Source organism: Desarmillaria tabescens, assembly GCF_030435595.1.
Source record: "Desarmillaria tabescens strain CCBAS 213 chromosome Unknown EV420scaffold_42, whole genome shotgun sequence".
NCBI classification, from domain to species: Eukaryota; Fungi; Basidiomycota; class Agaricomycetes; order Agaricales; family Physalacriaceae; genus Desarmillaria; species Desarmillaria tabescens.
This window is the reverse complement of record NW_026848341.1, coordinates 77,968-99,252: the sequence shown is the minus strand read 5'-3', so window position 1 is coordinate 99,252 and position 21,285 is coordinate 77,968. Positions and strand designations below refer to the sequence as shown.

General features: G+C 47.8%; 9 protein-coding genes across 9 annotated transcripts; 4 read left to right on the top strand and 5 right to left on the bottom strand.

Moving 5' to 3' along the window:
• Positions 1-313: 313 nt before the first annotated feature.
• EV420DRAFT_1567106 (Metallo-dependent phosphatase-like protein) lies at positions 314-3,073 on the top strand. The gene is made up of 13 exons (XM_060474092.1): positions 314-610; positions 660-702; positions 758-778; positions 834-874; positions 927-1,045; positions 1,095-1,238; positions 1,292-1,301; positions 1,353-1,656; positions 1,712-1,869; positions 1,925-2,060; positions 2,112-2,241; positions 2,300-2,613; positions 2,667-3,073. The coding sequence occupies exons 1-13, from the start codon at positions 374-376 to the stop codon at positions 3,032-3,034; spliced, it is 2,025 nt and encodes a 674-aa protein (XP_060326376.1). The 5' UTR covers positions 314-373; the 3' UTR covers positions 3,035-3,073.
• Positions 3,074-3,889, bottom strand: EV420DRAFT_1567100 (uncharacterized protein). Its single transcript, XM_060474091.1, has 3 exons — positions 3,647-3,889; positions 3,505-3,596; positions 3,074-3,449 (listed from the first exon to the last, which is right to left on the bottom strand). The coding sequence occupies exons 1-3, from the start codon at positions 3,831-3,833 to the stop codon at positions 3,297-3,299; spliced, it is 432 nt and encodes a 143-aa protein (XP_060326375.1). The 5' UTR covers positions 3,834-3,889; the 3' UTR covers positions 3,074-3,296.
• A 66-nt stretch (positions 3,890-3,955) lies between these two features.
• On the top strand, positions 3,956-5,395 carry EV420DRAFT_1275867 (uncharacterized protein; the record flags this gene model as incomplete). The annotated part of the gene is made up of 2 exons (XM_060467926.1): positions 3,956-5,125; positions 5,177-5,395. 2 exons carry the CDS (start codon positions 3,956-3,958, stop codon positions 5,393-5,395), a joined length of 1,389 nt encoding a protein of 462 aa, XP_060326374.1.
• A 1,575-nt stretch (positions 5,396-6,970) lies between these two features.
• EV420DRAFT_1712053 (RNA polymerase III subunit RPC82-domain-containing protein) lies at positions 6,971-9,540 on the top strand (the record flags this gene model as incomplete). Its single annotated transcript, XM_060479645.1, has 11 exons — positions 6,971-7,039; positions 7,100-7,339; positions 7,398-7,485; positions 7,533-7,759; positions 7,808-7,849; positions 7,900-7,932; positions 7,984-8,040; positions 8,090-8,201; positions 8,249-8,580; positions 8,636-8,769; positions 8,823-9,540. 11 exons carry the CDS (start codon positions 6,971-6,973, stop codon positions 9,118-9,120), a joined length of 1,632 nt encoding a protein of 543 aa, XP_060326373.1. The 3' UTR covers positions 9,121-9,540.
• On the bottom strand, positions 9,287-10,400 carry EV420DRAFT_849693 (uncharacterized protein). The gene is made up of 3 exons (XM_060483703.1): positions 10,009-10,400; positions 9,851-9,955; positions 9,287-9,791 (listed from the first exon to the last, which is right to left on the bottom strand). The coding sequence occupies exons 1-3, from the start codon at positions 10,123-10,125 to the stop codon at positions 9,453-9,455; spliced, it is 561 nt and encodes a 186-aa protein (XP_060326372.1). The 5' UTR covers positions 10,126-10,400; the 3' UTR covers positions 9,287-9,452.
• Positions 10,401-12,232: 1,832 nt separating this feature from the next.
• EV420DRAFT_849723 (uncharacterized protein) lies at positions 12,233-13,273 on the bottom strand. The gene is made up of 3 exons (XM_060483704.1): positions 12,891-13,273; positions 12,735-12,839; positions 12,233-12,673 (listed from the first exon to the last, which is right to left on the bottom strand). Exons 1-3 carry the CDS (start codon positions 13,005-13,007, stop codon positions 12,308-12,310), a joined length of 588 nt encoding a protein of 195 aa, XP_060326371.1. The 5' UTR covers positions 13,008-13,273; the 3' UTR covers positions 12,233-12,307.
• Positions 13,274-13,683: 410 nt separating this feature from the next.
• On the top strand, positions 13,684-14,243 carry EV420DRAFT_1647420 (uncharacterized protein; the record flags this gene model as incomplete). The annotated part of the gene is made up of 4 exons (XM_060478042.1): positions 13,684-13,809; positions 13,875-13,991; positions 14,047-14,130; positions 14,187-14,243. The coding sequence occupies 4 exons, from the start codon at positions 13,684-13,686 to the stop codon at positions 14,241-14,243; spliced, it is 384 nt and encodes a 127-aa protein (XP_060326370.1).
• Positions 14,244-15,431: 1,188 nt separating this feature from the next.
• EV420DRAFT_849402 (uncharacterized protein) lies at positions 15,432-16,394 on the bottom strand. Its single transcript, XM_060483702.1, has 2 exons — positions 15,947-16,394; positions 15,432-15,895 (listed from the first exon to the last, which is right to left on the bottom strand). The coding sequence occupies exons 1-2, from the start codon at positions 16,259-16,261 to the stop codon at positions 15,611-15,613; spliced, it is 600 nt and encodes a 199-aa protein (XP_060326369.1). The 5' UTR covers positions 16,262-16,394; the 3' UTR covers positions 15,432-15,610.
• An 855-nt stretch (positions 16,395-17,249) lies between these two features.
• On the bottom strand, positions 17,250-18,538 carry EV420DRAFT_1750938 (uncharacterized protein). The gene is made up of 4 exons (XM_060480350.1): positions 18,347-18,538; positions 18,139-18,298; positions 17,981-18,085; positions 17,250-17,924 (listed from the first exon to the last, which is right to left on the bottom strand). The coding sequence occupies exons 2-4, from the start codon at positions 18,250-18,252 to the stop codon at positions 17,319-17,321; spliced, it is 825 nt and encodes a 274-aa protein (XP_060326368.1). The 5' UTR covers positions 18,253-18,298; positions 18,347-18,538; the 3' UTR covers positions 17,250-17,318.
• Between the last annotated feature and the right edge of the window lie 2,747 nt (positions 18,539-21,285).

Sequence of the window (21,285 nt, the reverse complement as noted above, 5' to 3'; positions counted from 1 at the left end):
CACACAACAAACATGAATCAACCCCCACACCGAAATGCCCATGAACGACGGCTGCAACCCTCTCTCCTGCTATCACTCATCACATTTGAGAGACAGAAGGTAACTGGGGCATGATTCTTGTCTACAGCCCTTGAAGACGGCACTAGGCTAAGGCAGTAAATCTTTGTTGAAACTTCCAAAGTTAAAAATCCTCACGAAGAAAAGGGAAAACAAGCGGACGCCGCAAACGCCAAGCGTTGATTGGCACTTAGCAAGTTTCAATTTGGATGGTCGCGAGATCACAGAAACGATCACGTGCAACCTCTGGGCGCCGGGCGGCCAACGTTTCTTGCAACCAACGTCCATCGTCATCCTTGATACCCATCGAGCCCCAATGTCAACTTCCGTCCTACATATAGTGCACTGGAACGATGTTTATCGAGTTGCACCTCAAAAAGTCTCCCCAAAGTCAACGGAGACGATTGACGTTACTCAGTTTGCCACGATGCTGGACAATATAAGAGACCAGTGGCCAACATTGCAGGATGGAACAAAGGATGGACTATCTCTATTCTCTGGCGATTTATTCTCTCCTTCAGTCGAAAGTTCTGTAACCCGAGGGAGCCATATGGTTTGTCTTCCATTTCCTACAAAGTGTGTCGTTCATCTCTCGCTCTCAGGTCCCAGTCATGAACGAACTTGCCCCAGATGTATCTCTTACGGGTATCTACCTCCTTCTTTCAAGATCGGCATACAATGCTTATTGTTCGTCCGGCAGGAAACCACGATTTTGATTTTGGTGTGTTAAAGTGATATTTCAGATGTGTCTGATCCTCACGTATTCGTGTCACTAGGATACCCACATCTTTCCAAGCTTATTAAGGACACCACATTTGTACATCTCACTGAACAGCTCCTCCTGATCACACTGACCTCCAGCCCAACAGCCATGGATACTAAGCAACATTATTGACATTACAACATCTCAGGTACCTGAGCGCTTACACGAGTTCCAAGTATTCGAGCGGGCTGGAACTCGCATCGGCGTCATTGGATTGGTGGAAAAGTGTGTTACTGTCAATATCAGATTCCCGGTCATTCATTCAATCACTTAGGGAATGGATTGGCACCGTGTCTATGTGGCCTCCTCACTTTGAGTACAGAGACATGAAAGAAGTTGGCATCTCTCTTTCGCAACGTCTCCGTGATCCCAATGGCGAACACAAATGCGATATCGTCATCGCACTCACCCATTCCCGGTACGCCATTATGTTCTCCGTTGCGAGTGATTTGTTTATACCCTATGCACCAGGGTTCCAAATGTATGCGTCTCACAACTTGTACGATGACTGACCTCGCTAATGCAATCTTAGGATATTGCCCTCGCAAAAGATCTTTTGGCGTTGTCTCCTTCTGCGCAGAAAAACAAACCCATCCACTCTAGTCATGGCGTTGATATCCTATTGGGCGGACATGATCACCTATATTACGCAAGTAAGGGATGTGAATGGGAAGGATACGACACGAATGATCATGTTCTAGGCGCCGAGGATGATCACGGTGACGTGCTTGTCGTGAAGAGCGGAACTGACTTTCGAGACTTGAGTGAGATTGATTTAGAGCTCGAATCTACCCCCGAGGGTAGTGTCAGAAGAAAAGTCATAAAACGGATTTTTGGTAAGGACTTCTGTTGTGATTTGGGGATCGAAATCTGAATGATTTGGTCGACCAGGTAAACGACATTCGACACAGCCGGGTTCGAAGTCATCGGAGAAACTTAGCAAGCTCCTTGAGAAGCTGCTATCATCAGTATCGTCGAGTCTCAAGGCTCCCGTTTGCGTCAGCAATGTGCCCATAGACGTTCGTTCGCAATTCATTCGTACCGCTGAGGCTAGTCGTTTCGGTTTGGATTTTATCTAGGTTCTTACCTCCGTTTCATAACCAGTCTGCCGCTGGGAATTGGTTTGCAGATGTCATTCGCCATGCATATGATGACACCCTGTGCATGAAAGGATGTGGTGGTGGCGACGCAGTGTTCATCTGCGCTGGTACACTGCGTGGTGATTCTATGTATGGTCCTGGTGATGCTGTTTCGTACTATTGAATTAAGCGCCGTCTCATAATATTTGTAGGATCTATCAGCTTAGGGGACATCCTCGAAATTCTACCATTTGAAGACTCGGTTGTTGTCCTCGAGCTTGACGGCAAGGCAATCTGGGATGCTCTGGAAGCGTCGCTGGAAACCTGGCCAGCACAAGAAGGGTAGGACGTCCATTTCCTGGAACATATCATGCACGATGAACTAAAATGACGATCAAAGGCGCTTTCCCATCGTTTCCGGTATGCGTGTCTCCTGGGATTCGCGCCGGGAACCTGGCCAGCGCGTTTTGGGCGTCTGGCTCTCGAAAGAAGTCGAAGATAGTGTTCACGATGGTTCCAGCGGTCGCTCTACGCCGAGACTTGTCGACGCTTTCCCCATTGAACGCATTGAAGGCGGAAGAAAATATAGTGTCGTGACAAGAGAGTACATGGCGCAGGGACATGATGGTTTCTTGCCCCTCATGCGAAACAGATACCTTGTCGACGACGAGACGGGTCAAATGATGAGCACCCTGGTTCGCAAATACCTTCTAGGTACGGTCAGAACTGAAAACTGAAGGCCGAAAGGTGACTGAACATTCACCAAGGTTCTCATTTTGTAAATAAAATGGTTCGATTGGTGGATCAATCTAACCATGACAGGCTGCATCGTGGAACGAAGGAGGCGATTTCCCGCGAGATTGCCAGTCGGAAGCGTAAACACCATGATTCTAAGGCGGTGTTGCAGTGGAAGAACGCAGCGCACCTTGCGCTAAGGTGGGCGCGCTCCAAAGCTCATTATCAGGATCACTTCAAAATTTGTGTGACGGAGAATATGAGCTCGGTAGATTTGTTTGATGGTAAGAATGCTAGGAGGGGGAAGGACGTCGAAGAGAAGGTGAAAGAAGGCGATGACGATTTGCTGGTTATTAGCCCTGTTGTAGACGGAAGGTTGAAAGATGTAGGAAGAGAGTAGAACTTCGTTAACTAGACGGGATCACAACTCGGACTGGTTCGACATTCGGATTGTCAGGAAACGTTCATTTTGTGTAGAGAAGCCAACAGAAATACACGCTGAGGTAGAGATACAGAACATTTTATAGGTCTTGTCGACTGATGTGCTTATGCTGTGACGATTGCTGGGAGTGTCACTTTGGGCGGTGGGTCTCCTGCAAGTGTCCGAGCATAATGAGTTATCAGCCCAATGCTGCTGCCTATTCCGGCACCACCCAAAACGACTAGAATCGTCGGCGAGCATTTGTAGAGGAAGAATCATGAATGTGACACGTACGATTCACGATATGAGCGCGTTTCCATAAAATAGCTGGAGTGAGCACAGCAAATAAAATGGAACCAATGACACTGTGGTCTTCTGCTCTGATACGATTAGTCTGCATAAGAGGAATATAAGTTAAGGGCCATTAGCGATAAAATCAAGTCTCGCACATCATATGTAGATTCCAGTCTATGTTTTCTGGCCACTTCTTCACTTGAAAAGCGATAACGAGCATACCCAAGGCCACCACCAACCACGGTACCTACATAATCCTCAGAGAGAAGATTCGCACGACGAGTCAATGGGTTGCACCTCCGACGCCACCGAGCCATGTCGCACGAAGGAGGCGGTTCGCCGAAAAGCCACGCCAACCGTACCCCGACACAGAAAAGACAACATAGGCGGGCGGAGTAATCAGCGACAGTATATGGTATCCAGTAGTCATTGACTTGCGGACGAGATACTCCGTATCCGCAGCATGGGCAGCGGAGACAGCCATGGCGTTTTAGTCAGAGTAAGACGTCGGTAGTGGAGAGTAAACTATGGTCCGTGCGCCGCTTAAGTAATGAAATGATGACAAACTTCAGCCCGCTTTTTGACGACTCCTCGCAAACTTTCACCATGACTTCCACCATGCTGGAACCCTTCGATACCCAGATGCTGGACTACCCTACGGACATCGATGTTCCAATGCAACCAGAGATGTGGATGCAATATGAATCCAGCATGGATACAGACGCCCATTTTGACCCAGATGAGTCGCTTGCCGACGCCGATTTCGATGTCGAAGTGGATATGGACTCGTACAATCCCCCGCCTCAGAATCCCGAGTATGAGATGGTTGACGATGGTGCAGCTGTCGAGCAGGAATTTATGGTCGATGTGGAGGTCCTGGATGAGCCTCTTCCCGATTCGAATCCCGAGCACCTTGACATCCAGCCGCCCCCGGTCCCTATTGTAGATTTTGCGCTGGATGTTCCAGCAGACCCTACTCTTATGGAACACCCTTTGGAGAGTCGTCCATCCTTTCACGTCACTTTGTCTCAAGGACCCGAGTCACTCCTCCAGAGTTACTCTGAAACGTCACAGTTGACTCAGGACGCTACTATCCCATCTTTTGAGCAGGCTACAGAGTCATTACTGGAAAATGCCCCAGTGACACCGTTGCCGGTTGATGATACATCGGATCCAGCCGTCGTCGATTCGTTATCTGCTGCACCCTTTGAGCTTCCGGTTGAGGATTCGTCCTCCCATGAGATTCATGAAGCTGCAATCGAGGTCCCTTCAGAAGAGGCGGTAGAATTGTTGGATGAAGGTCGTCAGTCCCGTGAAGATGGAACGGTTGTCGCGAGCGAAACAAACGTCGACAATGTTACGGTGACAAATGACGAGATAGCCGATGCTGACGCAGAACCCGAGTCGGTGCCCAAGCCTGCTGTCGCAGATGTAGAAGAGGTCGCTGACCTAGGGACTGACGATGTGCCCAAAGATCCCCATGAAATTTCGGAAGGGGTGTATATCGAGCCGCCCCAAGCTGTGCTGCTTTCTTTTCCAGACTTTGATCATCCTGACGTTTGCTTGTTCAACCAGCCAAGGGTGGCATCTTCATCTTCGCAACCAGAACAGCAGAAATATTCTTTACTCCTGGAGCACCACCCTACTCTTTACTATGAATCTCTATCGGCTGTTTTTAGTGCTCTTCGAGAAGACGAGTACCTTGCTGGCGCCATTGATCTATCTACAGCAGAACTTGTCCTAGATGCGTACGATCTGCAACTTGTGATTTCTGAAGTGAGTCGCGGCCAACAGACTTCATGCTACTTTACTTACATGAAATTACAGGACAATAAATACGCTAGTGAGGTGACGCTCCATGAACTGAACATAATGCATGATGCATTCGAGATCTCGGGACCGCTACGTCTGCGGCTGCATACTGTTACACCGCGATTTATTCTACGGTATCGCCAACTTCAAGATCAGGTGGCACGCCTCCAATTGGCAGCGGATGAGGTATTCTACGCACCCGAAGAAGGTGAATATCTTCTCGTTTTCACCTAATGCGATACTTATGAAGTTTTTCAGAGAATAAGAAGGACCAATCTGAAGAAACGCACGACGCCAACGAGGAATCGATACAGGAGCAACGATACGAAGAAACTGAAGAGCGACACGAAGACGCCGAACAGGATCAAGAACATGTAGTCGGCGCCGAAGGTGAACGTTATGTGGAGGACGGCGAACAACATTCAGAAGAAGCGCCGGCAGAACCATCGATTCAATCGGAAAGCATTGAGTACCCGGAGGAGCGACCGGAAGATCATGTTGATGACCAGTCAGATGAGCAAAAACGCGATGAGGATCAATCAGCAGCAGACGAGCCGGCCTTCGTAGCACATGATGAATACGAGGAAGATGCTGACGGTGATTACGAAGACTATGGTGAGGCTCCAGAGGAAGACCAGGATGTTGCTGCGGATGCGGCCCAGGAAACCTTGTCGCGCCTGGTCACACCTCGTCCTTTCGAAGCTTCGTTGCCCCCTGAAAGTAAGGATGAAGAACATATAGGTAAAGGTACATCTACTGTCGTTTTTTCCCTGTTGCACAGGCTCATTACTTTTTTTTCTCAGATGACCATTCGCAAGCACCAGCCGACACGTTGGGGACAACCGCTGTTACCGACATCGGCACCTCTGAGAATGATGCGCCATCTTCTGGTACGTTTTTCCAAAAAATTTCATCCGAATGCGTGCTCATATTATAATTTATGAATAGAGCTTGAAAAGGAATATGCTAACTCTGAAGATTATCAATTGCTAACAACGACCGATGACCCCAAGAACAAAAGTACAGGTTAGTTACATCTTCGACTTCACCTATCGTTGACTTACACGTTCTATGTCACAGACGACTCGCATGATCGCGTACAAGAAAACTATGATTATTTGAACAATGATGAAGAGTGGGGGGATGCTGACGCTGAAGGTGACCCCGACACTACGTGGGAGGAACTCGAACCTGAAGCCGAAACCGCTTCCAATGAGAGCTCCGTCACGCTTGCCAGTAGGAGTTCGAAGCGAACCATTGATGAAGTAGAAGATGCTGAAGGCGGCGACTTGGGAGATGCTTCGTCACGGCATAGCTCTCCAGGTATGTGGTCTTTTTTTCAGCCGAGTGCAAATGGCTGAGCGATATCAAAACAGGTTCCAAACGAGTTCGTGTGGATTGAGCGTCGACGTTTTTGTGGTTTTGGGGCACTACAGGAAGCGCTTTTCGTACCGGCAATACACTGCACAAGGCTAAGTCTTTCGCTTTTCTGATCATTCAACAGCATAGTATTTTTTTTGTTCGTTTGTTTTTTTTTGCTAACTTCATAGGATCATTCTGCAAAATGCTCTGTCTGGAGGAGAATGACTTGGGGGTCGGAGGCAAATTAAATTTTTTTATCGTATACCTTGCACGGCGATTGCCGGATGATGTATTGAAAATAATGTGATTCATTTTTGAGTCTTGACATTTTGTTGTAATTCTACTTGTCCGTGGCTGGAATGCCTGCACGAGCTACTTGATGAGGCTCAACAAACCAACTTTGCCTTCTACCATCACCACTCCAACGTCCTTTTTCTGACTCTTGCCATGGCTGACGCCCATACTTCTCGACTGTGCGTTCAAATAATTCATTCACACTTTGGCAGCCTGACAGCAGTGAGCAGAGTCAGTTATTGAGATGTACGGTCCTGTATTCACGACGTTTTTCTATCGCAGAAGGTTGCCTCGGTCCTTCTCACTCGTGGACGGCTGACGTTGCCCAGCCTTGCTCGCTACTCGGGATTGAAGACTCGTACCGTTCGCGCGGCCGTGCTCGTTCTAGTCCAACACAACATCCTCTGGCATGCTACCCTAGACAAGGAGGGGGAGGTCTTAGAGGTCAATATAGAAGAATGCATGATGAGACTGAGGTTTGGAAAATATACATGGCAGGCAGAAGAGCTGTTTGGGAAAGCGGTGTGCTCATTCTTTGTTCTCTGTCTGAAAGCAGTGCTTTACCGTGTCTTTTTACTAGGGTGCACAGATTGTTCAGCTCATCCTCGACCACGGCAAGCTTCGTCCGCCAGATATCATCTCGGAACTGTCCATTCTTGATCCTAAAGGTGTGCTGGACTCTTTGACCACAAAACGTAAATTGAACTCTGTTTAGGCTCGGCAGTATACTCTCAGGCACTATACAAACTCGTGGAGGAAGGATATCTAAAGCCATCGACAGTTCTCTCTCACGAGTCTCCTCGCGACAAGCTCATCAAATACGAAGCAGAAGAGAAGGCCAAAATTGTTGGTTTTCCTACGTCGAAACAGCTCAAGGAGGCACGGGAGACTGCTCAAGCACGGATAAAACGAGAAGAGAAGGATGCCGAGGGTGTTGGCATAGTGAGTGCGATTCTTGGTCAGAGTTACTTCACACCTAATGATTTATAGAAGCGGAAAGCCAAGAATCAGCCAGGCCAACGGTCTGCTAAAGTGTGTTCAAGTCTTTGCATTCGTTTTTTCGTGCCCCAACCGTCTTCCAGCGTAAAGCAACTGAAAGTACTGGCGCTTTAGAGGTACGCCGTCACGATTTCGCTCAGTGGATAAATCGCTCATAGCAGCAAAAGGACTCCGTATATTTTCGACTAAACTTCGACAAATTTAACATACATATCCGTAATTCGGTGCGTTCCCTCTATTTTTGTTCCAGGATCGTATTCTCAACTCGTCCAGCTCATTGAAAAAGCAGTCAGAAAACGCTATAATGATGGCGCCGCTCTGATTGTCAGAGCTGCCTTAAAAGTAACCGAGTCATCTCAGAAGACTCTCCTTGAAAACAGAACAGGTGCGCCTCTTTGTGTCATACTGGTTCTTCACACTAAATTCCTGCAGAACCTATATCCGTAGCTAATATTGCTATGCAGCTTTCTGACGAAGACGACCTCTCTTCTGGACTAGTGTTTTCATCCAAGAAGGGGGCGTCGAACACGACTTGTATCAAGGAATACCTTGGTATCATGTCAAATGCCGATAACCCCACGCCTGTCGGGAAAGCGTCATCATTCGTATCGTATGATTCACAGAAGGTGTACGTCGAATTCGACTTGATCGCGAATCGGCTGCGTAGGAATGTTTTGGAGGCTGTGACGAGAGAACGGCACGGAACCGAGGGTGTGAGAATAGTACGGCTGTTGCTGGAGACCGGGAAGATGGACGAGAAACAGGTGCGCGTTGTATCTTCGTTTCTCCTTACCTCATACTCATTCGGTGACTATGTAGATATCTAAGATTGTAATGATGGCACCCAAGGATGTACGGCCGCTACTGTCTGCTCTCGCGGCGGATTCTCTTGTGAGCACCCAGGAGGTACCTAGGAGCGCAGACCGCGCTCCTTCGAGGACTTTCTATCTTTGGTGCATATAATCTCCTGTCTTTCTTTCATTCTGTGCTCAACATCTTCCACTAGGCACGTTGACCTTGCCAAAGCCTATTCCATGATACTGGGTCAACTGTACAAGACACTGTATAATATCAGTATGCGACGTCAAGCGGAGAAGGAGGAGCCTATATTGAAAGCTGTGCTGGAGAAGCGAGAACGAAGCGACGTGCGCTTGGACGAGAGTCTGTTAACGAATCTCGACAAAGACATCATCAAGGAGTGGGAGCAGAAGGAGGAGAAATTGACTATCTTGGAGATGCGTGTTGAGGAGAGTGTGTTCATTCTTCGTGATCTTTCTGCTGTTTCTCAAGGAATGGATGATTAAAATACTTTGTGCATCGTCGTGCTTCCATCTTGGCTTTAGTGTCCCTGAACAAGGCGTCATGGTTAAGTATGCGGACAGAACAGTCACTACCAGGTGTTTCGGCATATGTATGTGGGGCAACTCGCACAGCCGCAGTGACGATAACGATACGCGGGTAAATGGACTACGAGACTTGCTCTGCTGGAGCAAATAATATAAAAAAAGGAATGCACTATAGCTACATATTCTATGGAAATGTGAAGTACCGTACCGAAGCCATTGTACACTACATTCAACAACTGGCAGAAATCAATACAATATAGATATATATATCGGCGCTGGCGTAAGGCTTACTATCGTGGAACATAGTACCTGAACGGAAACTCGTGCTGCTCGACATTCTGTGTTGTTTCGTTTGTCCGTGAGTGTGTGATATTTTCCGCATCGTCTGGAAGACTGGATGCGTTAGTGCTAGTGGGAGGAAAGGGCGTGCGAGACGTCAGGGGAGCGGACGGAATATAAACCGCATTAGGATCCGCACAGAAACTTGAACGTGGGCCATCGGTTTGCGCTTGGACACTAATTTTGAAAAGGTCCAAGATAGAGGACGGATCTGATAAACGGTACGGATTCAGGATAGGTATATGGTCTGCAAGGTGTATCGAACATGTACACCGTTGCGTCAACGGTGTCTATATTTTGCGTTCAGTATGAAAGTATCCTTAATTTCATAGAGAGAATGGAAACGCACCTTTTGGGCATGTGCCGCACAGTTAGTGGTTACGTTGTGACAGACCGTTGTCGAAACATAGTCAACATGAGAATGGATGCCATGTCCGCAGACAGCACAGCTGAACTGAGGAAGTATGAACACCGTAGAGTGTATGTCTAGGTACTATTTGAACTTACCTGGTTTAGCAAAGGCGATGTCTGTTCAGTGAACCATTCACAGCGACATTGTGAAGTATGATCGATGGGTTGGATGCATCGTCCTCGGGAAGGTATGGCCATTACAGCTGTTTGCATACAAGTTGAAAGTTCTGAAAGTCTACGGCGGTTTTATGAACGATAAAAGAGGCACCGGACTTGCTTCTAAACCGAGGTTCGTGAGGCGAGAAGAGAGAAAGACTCCGAGATCCCCGAGAAGGCCGCGAATCCATGTTTATAACCAATTTCAGAGAGAGTCGCTCTCTACACTCACAAAATTTGAAGCGCGTTATTGTCAAGCTGCATGCAATCTTCCATCTTCTTGACTCATCTCTCCCACTGTGCTCCATATTCCTTCTAGGCTCAGAGTCAGTAGTGATTGTTTTGCTTACCTCATTTGCGGAGTACATGCAGTGCAGCAGCGGCACCGTATTCAAGTCGAAAATAAAGCAACAGTCAACTTGGAAGAACGGTACACCTTGTCGTCCGAGTGGAATCCTGAACCGTCGGACCGACGGATACAATATCAATACAGTCGAGTATACTGAAACTATACATCTGTGTGAAGCCTACTGATGCCAAGGAAAGATCCTGAAGAATTTGTTAGTCTATCCTTCTAAGATGACCTGTAGGTGCTTGCTTATCTTTGATGAAGAGCATCGCTGAAGACCATTCCTGTTCATGGTTTGACGTTGAACGAAAATTTTCACTTAGGATCGACGAGGATAATCATAAGCAGTGCACCTGTTTTTACCAAATTGCCGTTGCAGGATGTCGACAAGGATTGTATCCATTGCGTGCGTAAAGAGGTAAGAACTGAAAAGTAAAATTAATAATGAGAAGTAGGAATAGTAGTAGTAGTAGAAGAATTCAAAGGCTGCCAGCGGTCCGGTTCCTCCGCTCTCTGGAACTCCGTCGATGTGACCCAGGAGGCAACACCTCGCCTCATACCACACCTCCTTCTACCCTCTAAGATCTACAAATATTCCACTCCATCGTTTTTACAACGGCAATGACACAAGCTGGGTGATGGGATGACTCGAAAACCTGATCATGACTACGGCGGGATGTGGAGCTCTGCGCCGTCGTCTCCCAGCTCCGAGGCTTGCTTGGTTCCGAGCCTATGTCACGGCGATACGTATCAGAATCAAGGCTGTTTTCGACCCAATGTGAAAAGCGGGACCGATGCATGTAAACATGTTCCTCACACGCATACGTGAGTTTCAGGACAGTGATATGACTCAGCACGAAACACTGGATGTTTCTTTCCGTGGTTTGCCAAACCTCTGTCGTTGGGGTGTGATCTCCACATTTCATTACGCTCTACTCGATCCTCATCCATGGAAATGTGCTCTGGCACGTCACCGTATCAAAGGCAGGGTTGAATCTGAAGCTAAAGGCAGCATAAAGTCGATGTTGCGGAGGTCTGGAAAATATCCGTCGTCGAATTCGACATGATCTCGAGACAACTGCATAAAATGTTTTGGAGGACGTAACGAGAGAACGTCATGAAACAGAGTGTCAGAATAGTAGTACGCCTATTACTTATTCAACATCGAGACGAGGTACGAGAATCAGATACGCGTTTACATCTTCGTTCTCCTTGTTTTGCACTGACGCGTTGACTGTGTAGATATCCAATGTCGTAATTGTAGAACCTGAGGATATTCGACCACTACTGTCTGCGCTCACGACAAATTCTCTTCTGGGTATTAGTGGCGAGAAGAACTACGACACTATACTATTACGTATCCTGGTGTGCGTTAATGCGTCGACAGGGTGAACTGGTGACGATGATATCGTCGCCCACACTCACCAACGTCCTCTTTGTTCTCTCTTTTCACATTCTGCTGGTGTCTCTTTCATGGTACTCCGAAAAAATTACGGTATCCTGACCATCAACAATCTCACAAACTGGAGTCTTCTGTGGCTCCTCCACTATGTTTCCTTCACAAGTAAAAGGTTGAAGCGGTTTCGTTCCATGAGACCCTCCATTATGGTGGTTGCCATTTTCGGGCTAGGTGTACTTTTCATTCAAGTTTTCGTCTTGCTGTTTACAGATCAACCCGTCTGTGTATATGCCATGCAACGAGTATATGTATCTGTGCAAACGCGATGCTCATCGTATTAGGTAGCAATAGGCTTGCACTCAATCGATGAAGCATCCTCCGCGGATAATAAGGAAAATTAATGAATTGTGGTGTATATAACATGTAAACGGAAACATCAAAGACAAGTAAATCTTTACAGTATAGTACATTCAATAATTAGCAGCGGCAGATCAATGCGGGGATGTCTCCGCGATCGGTGGATAAAGCTTTGTACGCGGAACATAGTACCTGAAAAGAAATTCGTGCTGATCGGAGCTCTGAGTTGTAGTCATTGGTTCGTCGGGTGAAGGAGAGGACGCGTAGGCCTGTAAGTGTGTAATATTTGTCGTGTCGGTCTTAGTAGGAAGACAGGGCACGTCAGTCGCCAGGGCGGACGGATCGTGAGCTGCACCGAAATGTGGGCCATCTCTTCTCACCCCGGGACTGGGCGCGAGAAGGTCCAAAACATAAAATGGATCCTGAAAACGATGCGGATTCAGGATGGGCATATGATCAGCAAGGTGCGTTGAACATGTGCATCGTTGTGCCAACGGCATCTGTGGTATGATCTCAAGTTCAACGAAGAACCTTTGGTCTCATAGAAAGATGTGGACGTACATTTTGAACGCAAGCAGCACAATTGGTTGCAGAATTATGACAGACCGTTGTTGAAATATAATCAACATGAGAATGGATACCATGTCCGCAAGCGGCACAGATAAACTGGAAGACTATAAGTAAAAAATATAAATTATTCAAGGTGCTTGCGCTCACCTGGTTCAGCAGGGGCGGCGTCGGCTCGGTAAACCATACACACTGACATTGTAAACTGTCGTCAGTAGTTTGGATGCATCGTCCCCGAGAAGGAATGGTCGTTAAGCCTGAAGACATTTGACCTCCACGAAGCCGTTAGATGAGACTTAAAAGTCTACCTCGCCCTCCCTTTAAACCTGTCGAAGCAGAGGCTGACGCATAGTATACGCTGACATATAGTTTGAAGGCCACGGGCACAATAGAACACCAGGCAACCGACCGTTGGCCCGATGGATCATTCCGACCTGTGTATACAGGATTCGGTCTATGCTAACCTGAGCATCTCGGTAGCGGTGCGTGATGGTAGGGACGATTTATCCGTGCCGTGCATGTCGTAGTCACCCACGGTCATGTCACGCGTCACACTTGTTACGCGTTCTCTTTTGAGCATTGATTGCTCTTCTTCAGCCGTTTCTTTAACAAACGAAGCTAAGTCCTTACTCTCATATCTCGTGGTCCTGACACCTCTCTCATGAAATAAAAACTGCTGGTAGGAGCACGGCCTTAGCATCAGTCCCCAATCCTCATCTTGTCACGGTCCATAGGCATAAACTTCACTTGCACTCAAATTCAAGTCCGCTGCCAAGGCCTACAATACGAGACACAGTTTTTGGATACCGTTCTTCGATATTACACGCAAGGGCATCTGGACCGTAATGTAAACAAATGCTGAAGGCGTTTGCACTCTCGAAAATGATGGGAACTCCAGGCGAATCAAGTCGACGAGACGGGGATGAGAGGGTGGTTGGTGTCCATGGGAGCTACGGCGCGTGCAAGAGGAGACATCACCACCAGTGCACTCCTCAGCTGGGAAGCACACTTTGAGGGTGCTGTCAGTCCGGTGAAAGGGTTTGGCTATCAGAGTATCCATGTATCCCACGTGTGTACATACTGCTTATTGATTCCAGTTGATCACTGAGGCACTGACCGTGTACTTGTGGGTAGACCATCGTCGATGGCGGCATCTTGACCGATTTTTACATTGGACATCGTCTTAACGGCACCAAGTGGGAACAGAATGAACATCTTAGGTTGTCTCCAGGAAGTATAGTAGAAGTACCTGTGCGTTCTTCTTATCATTGGCATTGTGGATGACCTGTCCTGACCTGTTTCATAGTGTTCCTGCACCTTGTCAAGCAACCTTGTTTGCCGACTCAGCATCACTCAATGCCCTGATCAACCTACCACTGACTGCGAAGGTGTGCGCTTTCCTTCTGTATGTTTTGTTTGTGGTTTATGACCTGTTTGTGGTTTTAGGATCTGGAGGTGAATTTAGTCTCAGGGGGAGACGGAACAATCACTATTCTGTTCTAATTGTTTAACTTTATCGTGTTGTCATTGCATCGAATATGAACCTTGTGCCACGCCGCCCACGCAGAGCAGCCCACCCCAACTTCAGGCCTCGGATATGCCACGCCCTGCGATGACCCACCACTTCATCTTCTCTTGGGGTCGATGAGGATAGCTAGAAAAATGGCGCGCTGCACTGAGTCGGCTAACGAAGTTGTTGATAATGTGCGTGGTTTCTTGGCCTCCGTACATAAGAGGGGTCAGGATAAGCTCATCTTCCAGAGAATTACTAACGTTGAGGCTAAACTTCAACGGTACGACCTTGATGACCGATTTCCAAGTCACCGCGTGGATGGGTACCTCACCCATCGCAATCTGTACCACTATACACAATACGCATTCTCTTTGTCGTGTTTGTTGATCATCTGTTCAGCTTCAGGTCAAGTTACGGCGCTACGTTGGATCCGTCGGTTTGTAGTCCGACGAGTCGGATAGGTATACGGTCCGGTTTCTCTGGCCTCACTTTGTTCGTAACCATCATTTGCAAAAAGACTCGCTTCAGTCAGGCGCTCCGAACTCTCCTACACCGACTCCCCCAGCCAGGGCCAGCCCTTATAACTCTGGTCGTGTCTTGTCACCCCCTTGCTGGAAATTTCAGCGTTGTGCTTTGACCAGCCCTAACCTATCGCCACATTAGCCGGCACCCTTGAATAATCAACAGCTGGCCAAGTACGTTTTATTGGCCTGTTTTCCTACCTGACCATCCATGCTTGTCCTCTAGAGCAAAATGACGTTCTTCTGTCTGCTTCATGCCGCATGTGTTCATCTCGAATTTGAATCGTCCTTGTATCGAATATCCGGAGTGAAGAAATGGCTCTACTAGGCGCGCCAAATATGGATCATCTTACGCATCGTTTGTACAGCTCTAAATTGCTTATCCTGGATGACGGTCATCAACGTTCAGTTGTCATGGAGCAGAACAACATCCCTTGTCCAATGTTCCAGTGTCGGGTCCAAGACTTCAAGCACTTGCAACGAGCAGGAATGCATTATTATGAGACGACACCTCTTCAACTCAGGTACAGGTTCGCATTGTTACCGTTCGGCTAGTTCTTCCGGATTTTCAGGGTGTAATTCCAGAACATCGTTATGGAGCGGCTTTGAAATTGCGATAGCCCATTCACAGCTTTTTCGGCTACAGCCTTAATTGTTTTCATAATTGAACCAGAAGCCATTTATTCTATGCCAAGGAGAAGCAGACATCAAGTAGACCAAAATTATTTTGGAAAGAAAGGTTTGCGATAAGAAGATAAGAAAGCATAGGTACGTAGTGCAATAGCGCCGTCAAGCGCGTAGACGGAGATTGAAGTCCTTATTTTGAACGAAGTAGGTCAGGGTATCCTCCATCGGGGGAAGAGCGCCGAAGGTATAAGCTTGGGACGGAATAATGTCCAGCTCGGGAGAGTGGACGTTAGTGGAAGGGGAATAGACGGGTACGACGTTTGACGCGTTGTGAGAAGGGTCAGACGCGTCGGCTTTGAAGAGAGTCCGTTGACTTGGACGCTGTCCATGAAATTACCCGCGATGTCGGACGGGTCCACAGGACGATACTGGTTCGTAGCCAAGCCATGATCGGCAAGCTGAGCCGAACATGTACATCCTTGTGTTTGAGGCGTCTACGAATGCATCAATCACCCACTCCAAATACAGAGAAGGATTTGGCGCACCTTCTGGGCATACGCGGCACACTGGGTTGCAACACAGCAATGGACGAACATCGAGACGTAGTCGACGTGCCCATGAATACCATGTCCGCACGCGGCACAGCTAGACTGGAAAGGCGTAAATGCGAGGGGTTGACTCGACAGATACGAGCCTACCTGGTCTAGCAGGGGCGGCGACGCAGAAGGGATGAACCAAGGACACCCACAGGTAATAGTGCCATGAACCTGGATGCATTGCCCTCTGAAAGGTAGGGGTGTAGATGATGTAGTGAGGGGAGAAGGAGGATGAGAATGAGAATGAGAATTTTTTCGACGCATTTATAGTAGTCCGGGCTCAGGCCGCTCAGCTATAAATCTGTTATGGATCTCGGCCTAAAAGGGTATATCTCTCCGAGTCATATTTGCCGGATTATGTAACTTCTTCGGCGATCATAGCACCTGCCTCGGGAAATTTTCGGAAGATCAAACCTTTCATCCTCTCTACATGGCACGAATTTCGAGCCTACGAGTTTCAACACGCCTCCATTGAGGCAAGAGAAAAACACCAGGGTCGATAAAATTCTTGTTCCTCTGCTCATCAGGGCTACTAGCGTCATCATAATATTCTCTACATAGCTATGTAGTCCCACCACCCGTTGACTGGCCGTTTCCAGGGTTACACAAGAGCGAATAATATTACACAGCTAATACATAAACGTTCAGCATCCAGTCTTGAATATCAATTCGGAAACATGAATTCTAGGCACACCAATAGGCGAAGGCAGCAAAAATGTAGAGTTGGATGGAGGGTGATACAACGGCAATCCAATTGCCACGACAAAGAATTCTTTACCGTGAGTGTACCTTATGTCCTTCACTGCCGTCGTGCTTTGCAACAGATTTATAAAGGCCGAATCCCCGACTATTCACAGCCATCTGGGTCAGCTAGCAAAACGACTCGAGTGCCAGCGATCGGCATCGTACAGGTACCAGGACAAGGCCCTACCACAGACTCGTTCTCGTTCGGCCGAGATATATTCAAGTGCCCGCCTTAGTATGCGAATCTACTGCATGGACTCAATATCCGACGTATGCCATGGGTGGATTTCGCGCGCAAGGGAGGAAGTCGTCATAAATTTGTGCGCTTGGAAACCTATTATCGCGCTGGCCTTCGAACATCGTTGAACCATCTACTACGATGAACTCACAAAGTAACATACCTAATTTCACTTAGTACATACTTGCACTTGAATCAAATTCTCTGTTCGCGTCATCGTCGTTGAAAGCTCAAGTTGTACAAGCAGAGAGCAAAAGTATCATTTATTTCCAAGGGATATGCATTATTACACCGTGAAATACTATTAAGATGCATTCATACGAGACACGGATAGCAGGACTAGTCAGAACTTGTGGGCTTCTCATCATCAGACTGCACAACTACATCATCCATCTGATAATCTTGGTAAACAGTCGAACCTTCGTCCGCTGCACCTGTCTGACGAATCCCATAATCAGAGTTGCTGACCATATGTCCCTGGTGCTGTGCACTACCATCCAGCGACCCGGAGGAGCTAGTGCCGAAGCTGTGAGTTTGAGTCTGAGGTGTGTATGCACGCGAGAGATCAATGGTGGAACTGGGGTACGTGAGCCTGGGTGCGTATAAAGGGCCCGCCGTGCGCCCTGAGGAACTGGACAACGTGTTGTCCGAGGAAACAGCCTCACTGCTCGTGAAGAAAGTCACTCTGTACGACCAATCTGTGGGATGGTATGGATCAGGGACGGTTAGTCCGCGACTAGAGATGAGTTCTACGGGAGCGAATTGACTGTTGACCGTACCACCGGATGGTCTGGGAATGTTCATATGGGATGGTAGGCTACCTCGCTGTGAACTAGCCACGAACGGCGCTGGGGGGCTGTATAAGACGGTAGAGCGATGTGGATTCAAGACGGCTGTATGCCCGACGAGTTGGAGCATGCATGTACATTCCTGGGTACCTAGTGTCTATAAATGTTGTTTGAGGAGCAAGTTACGAGAGCCCGGAGAAGTGATAGGCATACCCTTTGAGCATATGCAGCACAGTGGCTGACGAGGGAACGATGGACGAACGCTGAGATGTAGTCAACGTGGGCATGGATGCCGTGTCCGCACGTCGCGCAGCTAAACTGTCAAAGAGGAGTGAATACGCGGTAGTTGGTCTAGTACAGGCAAAGCCTACCCGATCCTGCAGAGGCGACGCGTGAGGAGCAAAGCTCAGACACCGACAATAATGGATGAGGTCGGTGACATAGATGCAATGTCCTCTGTTCAACGGGGGTGCTGCTGAAGACATGGTGTGCTTGAAGCTCTGGGTGGGTGCGATGTGGGAGGAGGTTTCTCTGCTTTATATCAGAGGCTTTTATACCCAAGAGAGATCAAGTACATACTTTCAGCAAAGTGTACTTGCATTTTTGAATGACGGTCGAGGTATACGTAAAAGGTCAAGTTGGATAGGCTTCGCGCAACATGCCGACGCTATTAGACGTCTCGCAAATTGCCTGGTGATCGAGGATTTACAGCCCCGTATGGAGGGTTTCCAATAACACGGCGACCTCGACTTCCTTCTCGATCATGCTAACCGATCCAGTAGCGGCAGTTGCCGGGTCCCCGATTCTTTCCCTTGGGCAAAGAAACGGCATGCTATATATCCGCTTGTTCAAGCTGCTCAATACAGTGGTAGTGCAAAAAGCTCGCTCGGCGGCTGCGCCGCCAGCTCGCATTTTGCACAATCTAAATCTAATCTCAGTGTGCTATTTTCCTCCGTTCAAGACCTATGTTAAGATTGCAAATAACAACAAATTTTCTGGCATTAAAATCGAACTCATTGATGAGTCGTCATTTCACACTAGAGGCCCCGAGGAAGGTGAACTTGTAACTCAGTTTGCCATCTAGTATGCGAGGGATCACAAGTTGGTGGGTATTTGAACGGCATCTTATAACTACACACCCTACGCACCTGACACGTTCGTCATCTCGAGAAAGAAAATCATATCTCTAGTACTGTGCACCTTGTGCCGTAAAAAGGTCGATTAGTCCACAATAAACACATCACAACGTTCATCAAATTGCGACATGACAGTAAATATCTGACCGTGAATGGGTATGCACTTTCCGAAAACCAGACACAACAGTCAGCACACATTACTTGCTGTAGCGAAATGTTCTGATTTGCAGGCTCGTTTCAACGCTGAATTCTCTAGTTATATCAAATATACATGATGTAACATGCCGTCGGCGGGACGACTCTGGTTGATTTTGGACAATTGTGGTGTGACACAGCCACATAGATCCACCCGTTCTGACACAACTCCCTCACAACGATGGCATTCTGGTCCTAGGTGCTAGTGGCGGGAGCCATATTAGACCCGTGCCTTTCTCTACTGAGCACCATCGTAAACTTGCCTAAACTGACTATGGGATCTCCCGGCCTTCTGGAATGCTGTCCGGAAGACTTTCCGCTCTCGGTAATGCTGGATTTGTCGGTTATGGGTCGCAGCAGAACAGGTAGTCGACGTGGTGATGTACGCTGCAATGCCTGACATTGGATTTGGTGCGTACTGGATATATGTACTATGTTTACCTCTGACTTAACCCCACATCGGTCTGCGTAGTGGTATCCTCCTTGCCAAGATCGTGACTGCTTCCTGTCATTTCCATGATCTCCTTGCCTGGCGGGTCCCCGATATTCTCCTCGCCAAAGTTCGTAACGTACTTCACCTTGCCCATAATTGTCTTCATGAATCCCCTCCGACTGCCTATCACATCGCCCTAGTCCGCTTCGTATTTGTCAGTTTGTGGGCCCTGACGATGAGACGAACACGTCAAGCTTTGGATGGCCACACCGGAACGCTACAGAGATTATCGACCTCTTGCGAATAACGTCTGCACACCCATCCGTTCGCTGTTTTCACAGCATTGACCCAGAATTCGGTGGTCCTCAGTGGGAATTGCAGGTGCATCTAGACTTCTTACTACTAACAATGACTTGATTCTGACCTCGTAAGGACACACAAACGGTTTGAGGAATGAAGCTAACCATCGTAACATAACGGTCAACTGAACAGAGGTCTGGTCAACGTGTCTAACGCGTCTGGCAAACTAGACGCGTTCTCCAACAACACGTACAACACTAAGTCCGTCCTATCTGTGTCTGGATGTTGAAGCGTAGTAGAAAGCACCGTTCCACCATCTTGTTCTCTGTGACGAAGTCTTGTACGTGTTTGACTAACCCGATGATTGAAGTTATGACAGTGCTCGCACGCTGTAGGTCTTATGGGCTTCAAACGCTTCAGTCACGTCATCTAGTTCAATATATATCATTAGTACCCATTGCCACCTCATAATGAGAGCATCTTACCTTTGATAAAACAGTTGAGATCTATTATTTCTAAGTTATTGGGTTTGTTCAGTGTCAAGATGAGCAGGATAACAACTAATACATACTTACTATATTAACGCTACGTTGCAGCAAGAGCTTCGATACATGACTAGTCAGTAAGCAAACAGAGATACAATACCATGCCCATTGACAGCCACAACAATCAATCCCATGCTAACCATCTCAATCTGCGTCCAGAGAAGTAAACTAAATGAAAGAGTGTCAGCAAAGCCAGCGAAAACACAAAAACAAGGCTTCGACCTGCCCATGCACAGCCCAAGCCAGCAGCCGCTCCCGCCAAGTTTTTGCAGAACCTGTTTGTTTAACTGAATCCTAGGATGTTGGAACAAATGGGCACGAGCGAAATTGATATCCGTACTGTCAAACGTTACGGAGGGAGGGAAGGGTGGTTCACACTGATGGACCTAGATTGTAGATACATGCAAGTTGAGCAGAGAGAGAGGTAGCGCATGTGGGCTGAGACTCACCTTCTCTCGCTAATCCACTATCACTATCACTGTTCCTCGCCGTTGAGCTTGACATCGTCACTTCACGTTCAAACAGCATAGAGGGTCTTCATGTACGTCTTTGTGGGAGGGAAACTGTACTCGGAACAACGGACCGATGTGGCAGTGTCGTACGTGGGTGGCTTGCCAAAAATCAACCGGAGTCTTCCCGCCGACGACATGTAACAGGAAACCTCGTTAAAGATAAACGAATGCATAATACCGCAACGGAACCAGGACAACGCAGAGCGATAGCACTGAGGCATAAGCCGCTGAGTGGGGCTGTAGAACAGACAGTAGTTGAGGGCGTCTGCAGTCGCAGAACAGACAAAAGGACAGTGAAGGCAGGAATCACTTGCGACGTGCAAGCAAAAAGGTAAATGAGAGGAAATTTGACGTCGTTTTTCGACCAGCCCGTAAACCAATAGAAAGTATTCGGAAA

Excerpts from the sequence above, each read along its gene's own strand:
- EV420DRAFT_1567106 (XM_060474092.1), top strand. The coding sequence starts at position 374 with ATGTCAACTTCCGTCCTACATATAGTGCACTGGAACGATGTTTATCGA. Across the intron at positions 611-659 it reads TAACCCGAGGGAGCCATATG|GTCCCAGTCATGAACGAACT; the intron begins GTTTGTCTTCCA and ends TCTCGCTCTCAG. Across the intron at positions 2,242-2,299 it reads ACCTGGCCAGCACAAGAAGG|GCGCTTTCCCATCGTTTCCG; the intron begins GTAGGACGTCCA and ends TGACGATCAAAG.
- EV420DRAFT_1567100 (XM_060474091.1), bottom strand. The coding sequence starts at position 3,833 with ATGGCTGTCTCCGCTGCCCATGCTGCGGATACGGAGTATCTCGTCCGC. Across the intron at positions 3,597-3,646 it reads ATGGCTCGGTGGCGTCGGAG|GTACCGTGGTTGGTGGTGGC; the intron begins GTGCAACCCATT and ends AGGATTATGTAG. Across the intron at positions 3,450-3,504 it reads GACTGGAATCTACATATGAT|ACTAATCGTATCAGAGCAGA; the intron begins GTGCGAGACTTG and ends CCTCTTATGCAG.
- EV420DRAFT_849693 (XM_060483703.1), bottom strand. The coding sequence starts at position 10,125 with ATGCAAACAGCTGTAATGGCCATACCTTCCCGAGGACGATGCATCCAA. Across the intron at positions 9,956-10,008 it reads CATCGCCTTTGCTAAACCAG|TTCAGCTGTGCTGTCTGCGG; the intron begins GTAAGTTCAAAT and ends ATACTTCCTCAG. Across the intron at positions 9,792-9,850 it reads GTGCGGCACATGCCCAAAAG|ACACCGTTGACGCAACGGTG; the intron begins GTGCGTTTCCAT and ends CGCAAAATATAG.
- EV420DRAFT_849723 (XM_060483704.1), bottom strand. The coding sequence starts at position 13,007 with ATGTCTTCAGGCTTAACGACCATTCCTTCTCGGGGACGATGCATCCAA. Across the intron at positions 12,840-12,890 it reads CGCCGCCCCTGCTGAACCAG|TTTATCTGTGCCGCTTGCGG; the intron begins GTGAGCGCAAGC and ends ATAGTCTTCCAG. Across the intron at positions 12,674-12,734 it reads GTGCTGCTTGCGTTCAAAAT|ATGCCGTTGGCACAACGATG; the intron begins GTACGTCCACAT and ends ATCATACCACAG.
- EV420DRAFT_849402 (XM_060483702.1), bottom strand. The coding sequence starts at position 16,261 with ATGCGTCGAAAAAATTCTCATTCTCATTCTCATCCTCCTTCTCCCCTC. Across the intron at positions 15,896-15,946 it reads GTGCCGCGTATGCCCAGAAG|ACGCCTCAAACACAAGGATG; the intron begins GTGCGCCAAATC and ends ATGCATTCGTAG.
- EV420DRAFT_1750938 (XM_060480350.1), bottom strand. The coding sequence starts at position 18,252 with ATGTCTTCAGCAGCACCCCCGTTGAACAGAGGACATTGCATCTATGTC. Across the intron at positions 18,086-18,138 it reads CGTCGCCTCTGCAGGATCGG|TTTAGCTGCGCGACGTGCGG; the intron begins GTAGGCTTTGCC and ends CCTCTTTGACAG. Across the intron at positions 17,925-17,980 it reads GTGCTGCATATGCTCAAAGG|ACACTAGGTACCCAGGAATG; the intron begins GTATGCCTATCA and ends CAACATTTATAG.